This window comes from Macaca nemestrina, chromosome 11 (assembly GCF_043159975.1).
Source record: "Macaca nemestrina isolate mMacNem1 chromosome 11, mMacNem.hap1, whole genome shotgun sequence".
Classification (NCBI taxonomy): domain Eukaryota; kingdom Metazoa; phylum Chordata; class Mammalia; order Primates; family Cercopithecidae; genus Macaca; species Macaca nemestrina.
In genome coordinates, this window is record NC_092135.1 from 94045192 (window position 1) to 94061307 (window position 16116).

At 39.1% G+C, this 16116-nt stretch overlaps 1 protein-coding gene across 7 annotated transcripts in view; it reads right to left on the reverse strand.

Moving 5' to 3' along the window:
- LOC105468168 (HECT, C2 and WW domain containing E3 ubiquitin protein ligase 2) overlaps window positions 1-16116 on the reverse strand; it is a 384482-nt gene that overhangs the window by 64428 nt on the left and 303938 nt on the right. For all 7 annotated transcript variants that reach the window (XM_071073114.1, XM_071073110.1, XM_071073111.1 and 4 more), the window contains 3 exons: window positions 12394-12528; window positions 8584-8686; window positions 5858-5954 (listed from right to left, as the gene is read on the reverse strand). In XM_071073114.1, coding sequence (XP_070929215.1) covers window positions 5858-5954; window positions 8584-8686; window positions 12394-12528 — 335 coding nt within the window. The remainder of the gene's footprint in view (window positions 1-5857; window positions 5955-8583; window positions 8687-12393; window positions 12529-16116) is intronic.

Below are 16116 nucleotides of genomic sequence, written 5' to 3' on the forward strand. Positions count from 1 at the left end.
CGGGCGGATCACGAGGTCAGGAGATCGAGACCATCCTGGCTAATACGGTGAAACCCCGTCTCTACTAAAAATACAAAAAACTAGCCGGGCGAGGTGGCGGGCGCCTGTGGTCCCAGCTACTCGGGAGGCTGAGGCAGGAGAATGGCGGGAACCCGGGAGGCGGAGCTTGCAGTGAGCTGAGGTCCGGCCACTGCACTCCAGCCTGGGCGACAGAGCGAGACTCCGTCTTAAAAAAAAAAAACAAAAACTGAGTCCTTCTGATAGAACAAAGAAGTGAAGGGCAGACTACTAATATAATATTGATTTAAATTTGCTGTATGCTTACTATGCTTACACAGTACCAAATGCTTTATACATATATTATTTCATTTAATCTTCAAAAAGACGCTGGAAGTTAGAATTTCTGATCCCCATTTTACAGATGAGGATGACAACTTGGAGGATTGTTTAATGTCTCATTCAAAGTCAGCTGGTGGGTAAATTGCAGAGCCAGAATTCAAACCTAGGTCTTTCTGACTCCAAACCTGAACAAAATCTTAAGAGCTATTCTCAACTACCTTCTAAGAGCCATTACTGCTGCTCTCCCAGTGAGACAGAGTCTACTATTAGGACTTCTCAATGACCATTACTATGTGGTGTCAATAAATTATTTTAATCAGGTGTCCAGGAGCAATGGCTCATGGTGTTGAATGGCAACAAATTACCAGTGTTATCCCAGCACTTTGGGAGGCTGAAGCAGGAGGATCTCTTAAGCCCAGGTATTCAAAATGAACCTGCACAACATAGCAAGGCTCTATCTCTATAAGAAAAAATAAAATAAACATAAAACAATTAGCAGGGCAAGGTGGTGTGCTCCTGTAGTCCCAGCTACTTGGGAGGCTAAGGCAGGAGGACGGCTTGAGCCCAGGAGGTTGATGCTGCAGTCAACTGTGATCGCGACACTACACTGTAGCCTGGGCAACAGAGTGAGACCCCCTGTCTCAAAAGAAAAAAAAAGGTATCTTTAAAAATTCAATAATTATCCCTATGTAAATTGTCTGTAGGAAAATAATAGTCTCAGTCCAGATTTGCTATTATTTAAGTTTGGTACAGCAAAGATCAGAAGTTTGCCATGTTGGTCCAGACATCTGAGTGATAAGTAAACAAATCAGGAGAAGACTAAGGGAGAGAGCTAGGCAGGTTTTAACAGGAAAATGCATACGGATCAACAGAAGTAAATTCATGCTATTTTCACCCAAATAGTTCAGATGTTAACCAAGACTAACATTTCCAGTCTAATATTACATGTAGAAAAATTCATTTGCCACAAAGCTAGAAAAGAAATAGATTAGCAATTTTGAACACTAGGGTTTATCTTATGAAAGACAGCTTTTGATACTTTAACTTTTTACTACCTAAAATTCTGTATTGTTTGAAAAATTTCAAAATGGGCAATTATTTTTAAAATAAAAAAAAAATTAAGAGTAAAGTTAAACTCTGACAAAACCCCAGGGCTCTTCAAATAGGATAATGAAAGGAAATAGAAGATTCAAGTCTGCATTTGCCTCTAGTCTGGTGAATCCTGAAACACATATCCATTTGCCTTTTGTGGTTCAGAATTTATTGACTCCCAAGTTACTGATTTCCTAATAACATAAAATATGGAATGATCTAATCTACCCAGAATGAAAAAATAATCACAGATCATGTCCTCATGGCAAGGTGAGTTATATAGGAAGCACTCAAGGAGGAAACAGCCTGCTGCCAAAAATAATCACTGGTGCCTGGGGAGAGCTGGACTAGCAGGGAACAGATTTACTGATTGGACCTAATGATCATATTAGAGGGGAAATTCTCAACTCTTAACTCAGGGTCATAGCCTTTCTCATTACACAGTGCTGTACAAACACCAATACTAAAAATTTTATTGAACTTTTAAATATGCATTACATTCACCTATCAAATATTGTTAAAGGTTGTTTTCTAATGAATATATCTGTATTCATATAAAATGTTAGAACTTTTTTTTCAGCTTTTATTTTAATGTCATAGCATACAAACATCTTCTTTCAGTGAGAACCAGTAGTAGCGTATAATAATCCAATGGGGACACTACCCATTTTACAGATGTGGTACTAACTTTTGGAAGCTCATTTTTCTAATAGGAGAAATAAACATCTCCTGAGGTTTGTTTTTTTTTAAAAAAAAAAAAGGACAGTAACTTAGTACCATTCACATTTACGTGATAAATGAATTTATAGGGAGCAGTGATTTAAATACAGCAGTTGAAAGTAAAAGCCATATCACAATGCATGGAAAACCATAGCCACATAGACAGGAAGACACACCAGTGAAGTCTCAGGGAAGAGAAAACTATACATAGATGCAAACTAAATGAATTGCCTGCTATCCTCTGGTTTAGGAGGAATCACAAGCAAACCAGGAAAACACAAAGTAAAGAGGTATACCTATTTCAATCTCTTAAGGGCTGCCACTTTTACCAGGATATTGTGGGAAGAATAAGAAGGAATATTTATCGTAAGTGGCATGCCACAGATGAGAAAGAACATATACAAAGTTATGTTGGTACTGGGAATCCTTGTTCCAGGTATGAATATAAGGTCCACAGCGAACTTTGACACATAGATTGCTCAGTGGCTCCATTCCATGCATAAATCTGTTATCAAAAATATCACTGAAATAGGAGATTAAAGAAACTCAGCTGATTTCCCACCCCTGTGTTTGTGGGAATGCTCCTCAACTATATAAAACAGAATGTTCTCTTAGATATACAAACTTCCCCTTTTCAATGTTATGATAAGCAAAATATTTAACTCCCAAAAACTCGACAGAAAATGAAAGTGCAGTGTGACACACACTCTGGATAGGAGGAGTGGCATTATCTCATTGATTTAAGTTCCCCCTTCCTTTTACTTATCATGACTGCGTCTGCCTTCCACGGTCACATTCTGTAAAGATGGAAATATATTTCATAGCCTATCAAATAAATGCATAAAATAGATTACCATGTGAATCCTATGTTAGAAGAAAGATTATGCTTAACTGAGGACCCTAGATGCCACTAAAAAAAAAATCTTCAACAATCTTTAGGAGATTAGAGACTTTTCAGACTCTAAAAAGCAAAAAGAAAACAAAACAAAACTTGAAGCTACCAACTTGGGCCTGCAACTTTTCCCTCTGTTAGGATCTGTTAAGATTCTGTCAAATCATTACAGAATAATGACAAATGCCTTGTCCCGGTAGATTAGATCACCTAATCTCTCTGATAGTGGAGATTTAAAGATATGTTAATTCGTATTACATACTAATGTGAAGTGCAGAGAAAAAGTGAAAAACTTCTTGAGTTTCCTCTTTTTTGTGGGGGATGGGGTACACTTAGAGGAACAGATATTAACGTGTGGTGTGTGTTGGTTGGAAGTGGTAGAAGAGAGAGGAAATAGAGTTCTCTTTATTTTGTGATTAGCAAAAGAGGAAGAATTTTGTTTGTTTGTTTGTTTTGCTTTGAGGTCTAGGATTGCTAACATTTCTAATTAGACCACTGACGAGCTTGTTTCTGCAATTTTTTAAAGCTAAAACTTCTTACACAAGATTCTCTAGGGGAACACGGATTACTGAGTGGATGCCATAATAAACAAACATACAAAATCTTCACTTGTATAATTATTATAATTTTTCTGTGGTTAAGAACAGCATGCTTATGTTGGGGAAAGCACTAAGAGGTGAGTCAAATGTTATTAACCATGTGAAACCAGGTGAAACTGGGATTTTTATATACTCAATGTTTATAGCATAATACTTGAAATGTTGTGTAGCTTTAGCCTTTACAAACTTTAGAAGGTAGTGACAACTTTAAAGACATGAGACTAAGGTCAGGCACAGTGACTCATGCCTGTAATCCCAGCACTTTTGGAGGCCCAGGCAGCCGGATCACCTGAGGTCAGGCATTCAATACCAGCCTGACCAACATGGTGAAATCCTGTCTCTATTAAAAATACGAAAATTAGCCGGGTGTTGCGGCGGACACCTGTCATCCCAGCTACTCGGGAGGCTGAGACAGGAGAATCGCTTGAACCCAGGAGGCGGAGGTTGCAGTGAGCCGAGATTGCACCATTGCACTCCAGCCTGGGCAATAAGAGTGGGACTCCGTCTCAAAAGAAAAAAGAAAAAAAAAAAAGGACATGAGACCGAGAATATCGTAAGAATATTTGGTAATTTATTTTCAAATCAACAACTATATACATACATATTTTTACATTCACTATGTGCAAAATGCTATTCTAGATATTTGAACAGTAAGGAGGAAAAATGATGATGAGTTGGATAAGATCCCTATTTGCAAGGCTCTTAAAATCTAACTGGAAAATAACACATAAGGACTTGAAAAGTCAAACCAAAACACAAAAGTCATAAAGTCAAAACAGTACAAAGGACAATGTGATACATTTCATGACTAATCATCAAAATAGTGTCAAGACCAAAGGTTATTGCAGCCAACTGTGCCATCACAATTATACAGAGAGGTTTTGAAAAAATAATTATTAGGCTCCACCCCAGACCTCTTGAATTAAATTTCTGGGTAGGGCATGGGAGAACAGGGGGTATAAATTCACAGAAGGGAGAGGAATTGGAGGAGGCAGGACCTGGCATTTTGTATTATATAAGCTTCCCAGGTCATACTGATGAAAACAGTTTGGCACAACTTAGTGGATCAGTATTTGAGAATCACTGCTGTGGGCCAGGATGGTACCACCAGGCAAATATACTTCTACCAGTAAAGGTGACAACTGGAGTTGGGGTTAAGAAAGATTGTCAGCAGAAACTCTTCTTTTCCTATCCCCACTGATGCCTAGCACACTTAGATAGAGAAATACTAATCTAGATCATGAAAGTGAGAGTCCACAGTGGAGTTGAAAGATTTCAAGGAGGGAACGCTTCTGCTGGGTTTTAGTGGAAAAATCTTGCTTCCCAAACTCAGAAGGAGAGAAAAGCTTGCCAGGGAAGGGGAACAGCATGTATTCAGGAAAGTAAAACCGGGCCTGAGGCATGATGCTTTGAAAAGTTGTTTAGAAGAGAGGGTTCATGCAAGGGGAGGCTCAGTTTTAGAGAGTATCACATTCCCTACTTAGGTTCTAATCTGTTTTTATTATGGAAAAATGTGAATACCAAATCTGGAACTCTACGCATCTCAATTCAATAAACTGTATGCTACTTTTGCTTACTCAAGTTACACTCAAAAAGGTTATGTCATTAATTTCATTATAATCTGCACATCTAGGATAAACTCTTGGCTTAATTTTTTTGTGTTTTTTTCATATTTCTTTTTTTAAATAGGATTCTGGATTGTTTAGTTGATTTTATTCAACCTTTTTTTTTTTTTTGAGATGGAGTCTCACTCTGTCACCAGGTTGCAGTGCAGTGGCACGATCTCAGCTCACTGCAACCTCCACCTCCCAGGTTCAAGCGATTCTCCTGCCTCAGCCTCCCGAGTAGTTGGGTCTACAGGCACGCACCACCACGCTCAGCTAATTTTTGTATTTTGAGTAGAGACGGGGTTTCACCATGTTGGGCAGGATGGTCTTGATCTCTTGACCTCGTGATCTGACCATCTTGGCCTCCCAAAGTGCTGAGATTACAGGTGTGAGTCACTGAGCCTGGCTGATTTTATTCAACTTTTATACTTAATAGAGAGAAGTCAGCACTGCAATACCTGGTGATGATGACAAAATATTTGCATACAAGATGTTTTAGCAAAGGATGTCAGAAAGAAAGAATAAATTTCCAAGACAAATATCAGTACAACTAAGATTTAATGGTTTGTGCTTATGCAACATGAACCAGATACCAATATTATTGTTACCTGAGTGAGTGATTCCTGGTAAGATCAGGTTGACGCTCCTGTAGAATTTCAAAGATATTGGGTTGACGTAGAAATGCAACAATCTTGTCATTGTAAGCTGAAAAAAAATCAGAAAAGACAACAATTTAAAAAAGAATCTATTATTAGTTTTATGTATATAAATCCAAACTTGTGTGTGTGTGTGTGAGGTGCAGCTGCGCTCTTTCACCCAGGCTGCAGTGAAGTGGCATCATCTCAGCTCACTGCAACTTCTGCCCTCATGGGTTCAAGCAATTCTCCTGCTTCAGCCTCCCAAGTAGCTGGGATTATAGGTGCCCGCCACCATGCCCAGCTAATTTTTTTTTTTTTGTATTTTTAGAAGGGATGGGGTTTTGCCATGTTGGCCAGGCTAATCTCGAACTCCTGATCTTGATCCACCTGCCTCGGCCTCCCAAAGTGCTAGGATTACAGGCGTAAGCCACTGCGCCCGGACTATACATCCAAACTTTTCAAAATCATCTGTTTTTCAGCTAGGCATGGTAGCTTACGCCTGTAACCCCAGCACTTTGAGAGTCTGAGTTGGGAGGATCACTTGAGCTCAGGAGATTAAGACCAGCCTGGGCAACATAGTGAGAACTTGTTTCTACTGAAAAATAAAAAAATAAATGAAATCTGTTTTTCTGGCTAATCTTACTTATACTCAAAGTTATAGTTTAGAACTAGACTGCTCACCACTGTAGGTGCTTACATTCCAATTTCTATCTAACCTTTTATATGATTATTGGACTTAGATCTGTTAGCTGTGGCTTAGTTAAACATTCTTAGTAAACTCATTTGATAAGCCATATTTATTATCAAATGGCAAGATGAGGTCACCAACGAGATTCTAGATCTTGATCATTTTAAGCTTATGAAAATCAGCCTCACAGAAATGACAAGTCAGAAATGAAAAACCATCTTCTGATTAATTAGTAGTCAGCCAGGGAGGTAGAAGAAATGCAAATCAAAACCACAATGAAATACCATCTCACACCAGTTAGAATGGCGATCATTACAAAGTCAAGAAACAACAGGTGCTGGAGAGGATGTGGAGAAATAGGAACACTTTTACACTGTTGGTGGGACTGTAAACTAGTTCAACCATTGTGGAAGACAGTGTGGCGATTCCTCAAGGATCTAGAACTAGAAATACCATTTGACCCAGCCATCCCATTACTGGGTATATACCCAAAGGATTATAAATCATGCTGCTATACAGACACATGCACACATATGTTTATTGCAGCACTATTCACAATAGCAAAGACTTGGAACCAACCCAAATGTCCATCAATGATAGACTGGATTAAGAAAATGTGGTACAGATACACCATGGAATATTACACAGTCATAAAAAAGGATGAGTTCATGTCCTTTGTAGGGATATGGATAAAGCTGGAAACCATCATTCTCAGCAAACTATTGCAAGGACAAAAAACCAAACACTGCACATTCTCACTCATAGGTGGGAATTGAACAATGAGAACACTTGGATACAGGGTGGGGAACATCACACACTGGGGCCTGTCGTGGGGTAGGGGGAGGGGGTAGGGATAGCATTAGGAGATATACCTAATGTAAATGACAAGTTAATGGGTGCAGCACACCAACATGGCACATGTATACATATGTAACAAACCTGCATGTTGTGCACATGTACCCTAGAACTTAAAGTATAATAATAAAAAAAAGAAACAAAAACATTTTAAAACAAAGATAAATGGAGAGCTGGTCTAAATTTTTTTTTTTTTTTTTTTTTTTTTTTTTGAGACTGAGTCTTGCTTTGTCCCTAGGCTGGAGTGCAGTGGTGCGATCTTGGCTCACTGCAACCTCCGCCTCCCGGGTTCAAGTGATTCTCCTATCTCAGCCTCCCGAGCAGCTGGGACTACAGGTGCATGCCACCAGGCCTGGCTAATTTTTTCTTATCTTTACTAGAGACGGGGTTTCACTGTGTTAGCTAGGATGGTCTCGATCTGTCGACCTTGTGATCTGCCCGTCTTGGCCCCGCAAAATGCTGGGATTACAGGCGTGAGCCACTGTGCCCGGCCAACCTAGTCTTATTTAAGACGGAGCACGGAGCCCATATGGCCTCCCACCAGTCTGTCCACTCCCCCTGCCTTAGGCACTTCAGGTTTGGCAACCACCGATCTACTTCAACCTCATCCTTTTAATAACAACTCAAGTTGTTTTTTAGGACTTTTTCCTACATTCATTTATTTTTATTTTACTATTTTAGAGGTTCTTGCTGCCTTCTATTTGTGACAAAAGCCCTTAAGAATGTGCTCTCTTTGATTGTTTATTTTGTGAGGCTGCTACAGATTCACATGCCATTTAAATTCTGTCTCGGCCTTAAATATATACTAAGCATATGCTCGTCCAAATTCTTAATTTATAATGATTGCATAACATATTACCTTAATAAATTATTTTTCCTTAACTTCAATAATCTAATATAATACCTCTACTCAGGAAAGGTAGGGTGCTATTAAAAAACAATCTCATCCTTTAGGATATGATAAGACAGAAGCCCTTTGAGACTCAAGTATATAGGATTTTGTTGTACATTTCTTAAGGATAATGCAGCAATTTCTCAATACAGGGCAAAAAGTAGCAGGCTAACAACAGGAGAAGTGTGTACATGGTACAGATGTACATGGTACAGATAATAGCACAAAAGGACAGATAATTTCTGGAAAGGGATGACATACCCACTGGAACCATGTCCTGGTACTGTGGCCTACTGACTGTATTGAATGTACTGGATGGCCTGGGAAGAACTGGTGGTCCTGCATGTCGAGAATCTTCTCCTACCTGCAAACAGAGGCATCTTTTATATTCTGCACCAAGAGCCAGAATGCTCTGTATCAGCATCCCAAACCAAGTTGTTCAAAATATTAACAATGAGCATGGTGAAGTACCACTTGATCAGAACGGACACCAGCTGTGGAGCTGAAGCAGGGTTCTTAGTTATTGAAAGTCTTGTTTTAGTGGCTAAATGGGGAGGGGGGGAAGGATTTGAGGCATCCACATTCTTGAGAGGGGCTGGGGCAGTGACTCTTTACCAAGCGGCACAGAAGTAGTTCAATCTGCTTATAATTACGGCGGCTGCAGCAGCTAAACAGCAGACTTGTTCATCAGGACTAACTTCTGCGTTGACAGAGCACAGTCTGCAACAACACAATCAAAGGGAAGACTGAGTGGTATAAAATGTTTTGGGGCAGTGCCAAGATATTTCTTCTTTTGGCTGAGGCAGGCCAGGGAATTCCCTGGCTCAGCAGAGGAGGGGTTGAAGAGCAGCAATCTTCATGTGTGGTTCCGAGTTAGTATATTATCTCCTCAGGAGCAATTTTCTGTGCCTATTAGAACACCTGGTACAACAGATCTTTCTGGTTTGAGCCTCCCACACCAGGGTGCTAATAGGAACAGGTGCGGAGGAGCTAAATAGGGTTGTCCTAACCTGAATTATTTATTGCACCTAATATAGATTTAGAAACTCATACACACAAGTAGATAACCAAAAATATCCATCAACAGTCTTACCAGAAAACTCTAATGTTTTTTTCGCTTCTGCTTTAGCATTTTCCCCCATATTACAGAAGTCTTTTAAGACAATAGTAGAATAGTAGTATAAGAGAGAATAAGAAAAAATAACATACTGCACTGGATTTATAAACTGGGATTTTGAAAACAGACTTTTATTCCACCCACAACCATTTGCAGCCCTTTTATCATATTGCATCACTTGGGTATTTGCTGAAGATTTTTCTAAAGACCCTAATGCTAAAAATATCCTCCCCACCCTCCACCGCTTGCTTGTCCTTTAAGAATGCTCTCACTCATTCTTCAAAGAGTAGTTCAAACAGCCCCTCCTCAACAAGGTCTTCCCTCTCCTTCAAGCCCAAGTTAAATACAACCTTCTCTGAGCTCCCACAGAACAAGCAGAACAAGCAGCTGCCATTGCGAACAGTTTATATTATTTGTCAATTCTACCACAATAAAGCTAGAAAGATATAAATAAAAAGAAAAAAACATGATTATCTAAAGGTATATTTTTCTTTCCCAACTATTAAAAAAAGAAAATTTACAAAGCATTTTTCATTCATATTTTTATTCATTTGTAGTATGGTTTCATGTTTTCCTTGCCTATTAAGAATGCGGGAAATGTGTGGGCCAGGCGTGGTGGCTCACGCCTATAATCCCAGCACTTTGGGTGGCCAAGGCGGCTGGATCACAAGGTCAACAGATCGAGACCATCCTGGCCAACACGGTGAAACCCCATGTCTACCAAAAATACAAAAATTAGCCGGGTGTGGTGGCAGGCACCTATAGTCCCAGCTACTCGGGAGGCTGAAGCAGGAGAATTTCTTGAACCCGGGAGGCAGTGGTTGCAGTGAACCGAGATTGCGCCACTGCACTCCTGCCTGGTAACAGAGCAAGACTCAGTCTCAAAAAAAAAAAAAAAAAGAAAAAAGAAAAAAGAAAAAGGATGCAGGAAATGTGTTATTTATTTGCATCCCTTATAACAGCAACCATTATGTTTCTTCATTGTAGTAGGTGTTTGGTGTTAGCTTGTTAGATGGAAAGGACATCAATCTTTCTACTGACTGGAATATTTGCTGAAGGAATACAAGATGGTGGCTGAAATGACTCATGTATGTAATTAGAAGTTTTCTCATTCTGCTTCTCTTGAGTTACTGGCTTTGAGGGATGAATACAGCTACTCTCTGGGGAGATCTGATCACTAAGTACAGATTGTTAGTCAGATATCTGATCATTTCGACACTCCAATATATACTTTCTCTCCTTACAGTATGTTGCCATGTCTCATCATTTCCCAGAAAAGCCAAAGGTCTTCTCTCTGAGACCTCAGTCCTTGTAACCAGACCAGCAGACAGTGGGCAATCCCTCGGAAGGGCAGCACTGCAAGATATGCATGATTCCAACAGCCATGTCAGAAAGGACACTCCCCTGGAAGGTTTAACAACGTGGAGGGCTGGACGCTCAGTCTGTACGGAGTTATCTCTGGGCCACTGCTCAGTTTCCAGCCATAGGAGGAAAAGCCTTAACGTATCCCTTAGGGTCCCTCTCTCATAAAGGCTACTACTACTAGACCATGAAAATAATTCATGTTCTAAGGTAGATGGGTTGAAAAAAAATGAAAGTATAGCTATTAATCTCATGTCTGTTTTCCCAGAAAAATAGTCCTGACTAGACCAAACAGCCAGCTTCATACTGTGAAGTCATGATAAGGTGAGTGGTTAAAGGGCACGGGCTATGCAATAAAATATCAGACAGAGCCCTAATTGTGCAACACATCGCACACAAGGTCCAAAGGTGAGAGGTCTGTTCTGCTTTTAAGATGAATGCTGTTAGCGTCATTCAGTTCACCACTAATGGGTTACATGACAGCAAGGTAAAGATTTATTAGCTACTCATAAAACATAAATATTTTTGTACATATCTCATCCTGTAATATATTTGTATATCATTTTTATATGAGCTTCTCATGTGTACCCTTCTATATCTGCACTTACAACCAGTGAACACATGATGCATTGGAGCAAGTATGTAAATCATGAGGGGAAATTCCAAGAGCAGAATTTTGATGAATCAGATCCAGTTATTTACTGTATTCATATTTTTTCTTATGCAAAATATACGGCTACAAAGATATTTGATATACAATATAATATTGAAAACATGACACGCACATAGACACAGAAAAGGCATGTAAAGGCGGGTAAAGGATCCTAATTCTAAAGGGAATTTTCAGAGACAATGTAAATCAAGTGATGGTATATAATCAAATCATAAGCCCATAGGAAGGAGAAGAAAACTTGACTTAAGACATTTCTTTTATATATTTAAACTGCAAAAGGAAGAAGTGAAATAAGATTTTTTGTGTGTGTGGTTTTTTTTTTTTTTTGGTTAGGGTATTAGAGGGCCCTCATGTGGTTACCATTGGTGCCTGCAAACTGGTTAAGCAGTTTTTAGCAATTCTTAGTTCAGCCCATTTTCTCCAGGCACATAAAGTATATAAAACAACTCTCTCAAAAATATCCTAATTTTAAAGAATACTAGTGAGGATTCCATAATCCCATAGCCCTGGATGAATATTGTAATGTAATATAGAACACCTCACTTAAGAAATTCTATATTTAACCAAGTTATATTCATTTCTTCCTGTGAGGCTGAAAATGGGTGTGCAAACAGGCTTATCAGCTCCCCGTCTTGAACATTTTAGTACATTATCAACTCCCTCTCACCTTCGTCTGAGTCAAAAAATCTTAAATTTCTTCAGTTTTTCCTCACATATCCTACCTTTTTAAATTTGTGATTTAGGCTGTATGTATTTCCAGAGAAGCCCTGTCAACATTTGAAAGCTTTTCAGCCTCTAAATCAAACTCAAAAAAACAAAACAAAAAAATACTTTAAAAAAAAAAATCCAATTCCTCAAACCATCACATTCTAGAAGCTTCTATCAACCAACAGGTCAGTCCCCAACATGCTTGACTCACCTCACCCGCACTGTGGCTGCGTTGCCTTGTCAGGTGTTGCCGATGAACCAGCGCACTTGTAGGTCTACTGCTCTGAAGTGGGAGTCGGGGATCAATGAAAGTGGTGGTACGGGAGTTGTGGTCCACAAAGAACGCCTAGGATACAATACACTGAGTCAAATACATGCCGCTCACATGTCTTAGCTGAGCTATAACATCAGACGGTCAGGAAAAGACTCACTTCTGAGTCACGATCTTAGCTCTATTTTCTCATAATTTTCAATATTTGGGGAAATTTCTCCGTACCCCCACAGGACAGATCACATTAGAGAAAGCCAAGCTTAGATGAGATCCAGAACGAAGAGAGCAGGAAGGAACATTATGCTTGGTTTTAGGAAATACTCTACAAGATAGTCATCAAAGATATGATCTGAGAAGGAAGCCAGAAGAATGGACATTTGGGCTTCTCTTAACTGACGGTCTTTGAGCTCTTACTATCATAGGTGGTTATTATAAAGTTCTTACCACCTTGAAACTTTTAAACATCATTGACTTCTCTTCTTTTTTCCTTCTCCTATACAGCAAGCCACCAAATCCTTCTCATTTTCTCACTGTAGTATCCTCTATTTGTCCCCTCCCAGCCTGAACACCACCCCATTATTTTGGGACTTTATTTTATGTGTATAAGTACTGGTGGTTTCTCAGCTGCTCCACATCTCTATCACCGTAGTCATTTAACTGGCCCATTACTACAGGAATATTCTTTCTAAATACATCAATTACACACCACCCAATCCAAAGCTTCTCGTGACTATCCATTGTCCACAGAAAATACATTCCCACTCTTTGGTCAGTTTTTCATGACTCTTTAACAGTCTGCCTACATGCCTTTCCAGTTTAGTCACCCATTACACACCCATTCAAATTCATCACATACTGTCTAGAACTTTGGGCAAGCCACTTAAGTTCTCTGAGCTATATATTTCTTACAAAAACCTGTCTCTTTCATTCCTAACAAACATTTCTCCCCCACAATGTGTTAGGAGAGTGGAAGCCATGTCTGGCATGATCACTGTAGAATCTCTGGTAACATGAAATCAGGAATGAGCATAAACCATTTACCTCAGCATTGCAGTAACATGAAATACAATGTAGCAAAGCATTTTTTGGTCTATTTGTTTAATTCTAAAACTATACAAGTGCTATCTATCATTATCCTTAGGGGCCCAATGTTGTAAGTTTTCAAAATAAAATTTACTCAAGGTAATAATGAAACCCATTATCTTAAGTACAATTAGAAATTGTAAGTTTTCCATGATCAGATAGTTAATTAGGTCATCAAAGATGAAAGGGGCTATTAGGAGAGCCAGGAGACTCAGTACCTATAAACCAAGTGTCAAGGCACATGATGTATGCCAAATAACAGGCAAAAAGAACTGACCTTTCAAATCGATGGAGCTCAGTTAACAAAGTACCTTAACACCTAGAGATGAAGCTATCTAGGCAAATGCCAGAGGCAGATAGTATATTTATGCCTATTTAGAAACCTACTTTCCCATTACGGAACCAAATGTTTCATATGGAACTGTATGTACATCATTAAGAAATGGGGCAGGTCCCATATAGAAAACATTTTTACATCTTTATAAAGAAATAACTTTAAGCAATGGATGTACCAGAAAACAAAGCAGAAAAATGGACAGAACAGGAATCTTTCCCAGTCCTTTCTCTTACTATCCAATTTCTGGGTACAAAAAATAAAAGGCTTTGTGTGACATTTTGTCATCAGCCTTACATCCTGGGTAATGTTTCCTCTTCACTAACCTTGGGTGAAACATCCTTCTTCTCAGGTCTTGGAAAAAGTACTCCAGTGATAAAACCTGTGTGGACTTGCATTGACAGGTTCTGACCCCAAATGTCACATTGGTCCCATTTGGTTTGTGCTTCTAATACAATTGTCCACTATTTCTGCCACTATTCAAAATGTCATAAAATAGCAATTAAATTATTTTGTACCAATGGATGTGGCTAATACCTATTTTTAAATAATACATATTAGAACCAAACCCATATCCTCTTTATGTAAATGGAGAGTAACAAGCTTTTATTACTAACACAATCCTATTAACCATCTTGTTTAAGGGAAAAATACAAAGAGCATAAATTAGAATGGCCTATTTACCTAATTTCTCAGGAATGTTTTGAAGGGATGGGTGGTCATTAACGGTACAATGATGCACTTGTAATTATAAAGACAAATGGGTGTCTACATGTAGGTCAACCGTGATTTGCATGTAGTGTCATAGCCTAATGTGATTTTAAGAGGCTTGTCTAAAATCCATTCTCGAAAGAACTATACTGCAAAAGCCTTGAGAGTAGTGACTCTATCTTACTCACTCTGTTATCCCCAGTAGCTTTTAGGGTTGTGCCTGGAAGAAAGAGGGTGCTCAGATAAAAACAAATTGCCAAAAACTTGAATTTCCAACCAAAATACAAGGAGACAACTAACAATTAACTAACCAAGTGTTAAAAAGCATGTTCTTGGGCCAGGTGCGATGGCTCACATCTGTAATCCCAGCACTTTGGAAGGCTGAGGTGGGTGGATTGCTTGAGCTCAGAAGTTCGAGGCCAGCCTGGGCAACATGGCAAAACCCTGTCTCTACAAAATACTCAAAAATTATCCAGGCACGTGATGGCGGACACCTGTAGTCCCAGCTACTTGGGAGGCTGAAGTGAGAGGATCATTTGAGCCTGGGAGGTAGTGATTGCAGTGAGTCAAGGTTGCACCACTGCACTCCAGCCTGGGTAGGTGATAGAGTGAGACCCCATGTAAAAAAAAAAAAAAAAAAAAAAAAAAAAAAAAAAAAAAAGAAAAGGCACGTTCTTTTACAAAAATACTGAAGATTTGGGGGAAAAAAAAAATTGAGGGAAGCTAAAGACCCTAAAACCACAAACAGAAGATTTTAAAAATCCCATTGTAAATATGGATAAAGTACCAGGTTAAAAATTGAGAAGTAGGAGGCAACATAATGATTAAATGCTTGGAATTTGGAAAAAGACAAGCCTGGTTCTGAGCTCTAGTTTGCTACTTGCTAGTAATGCCACTTTGGGCAAACTAGTTAAAATTTTTAAACCTCGGTTTCTTTTCCTGTTAAATGGGGATCATAACTACATTAAAGGAAGGTTAACTGAGATGGGTCATATGAATTTTTGAGCATGCTGCCTGTGACACCTCAAGTATGAGGTACTATTATTATCACAAATAATAGTTTTCTTTTCTGAAACCATTTCCTAAGGATCACAATGTTTCTTGCTAAAGCCCATATACAAGGCTCAAAAAAAGGAGGACCAGTGAAAACTGTTTGTTACCAGGCTCCTTGTAAGTATGTGTGGCCAAGACTAAGTTCTGACCAGTAAGATGTAAAACATGGTACTTCTGGGAAATCTCCTGGTGAAGGACAGATTATCCCTCGTTCTGTTCTTCGCCTATCTTACTCTCTGAAACACAAATTTAATAGTGGAGCTCCAGTAGCCATACTGAACCGTGGGGATTGTTGAGGAAAAGAGTCAAACTCTGTAAAATACTTGAAGAGATTTATTCTGAGCCAAGCATGAGTGGCCAATGGCTTGTGACACAGCCCTCAAGAGATCCTGAGAATGTCTACCCAACGTAGACTTGGTGTTATACATTTTAGAGAGGGCTAAGGCACCAAAAACACATGCAAGATATATGTTAGTTCAGTC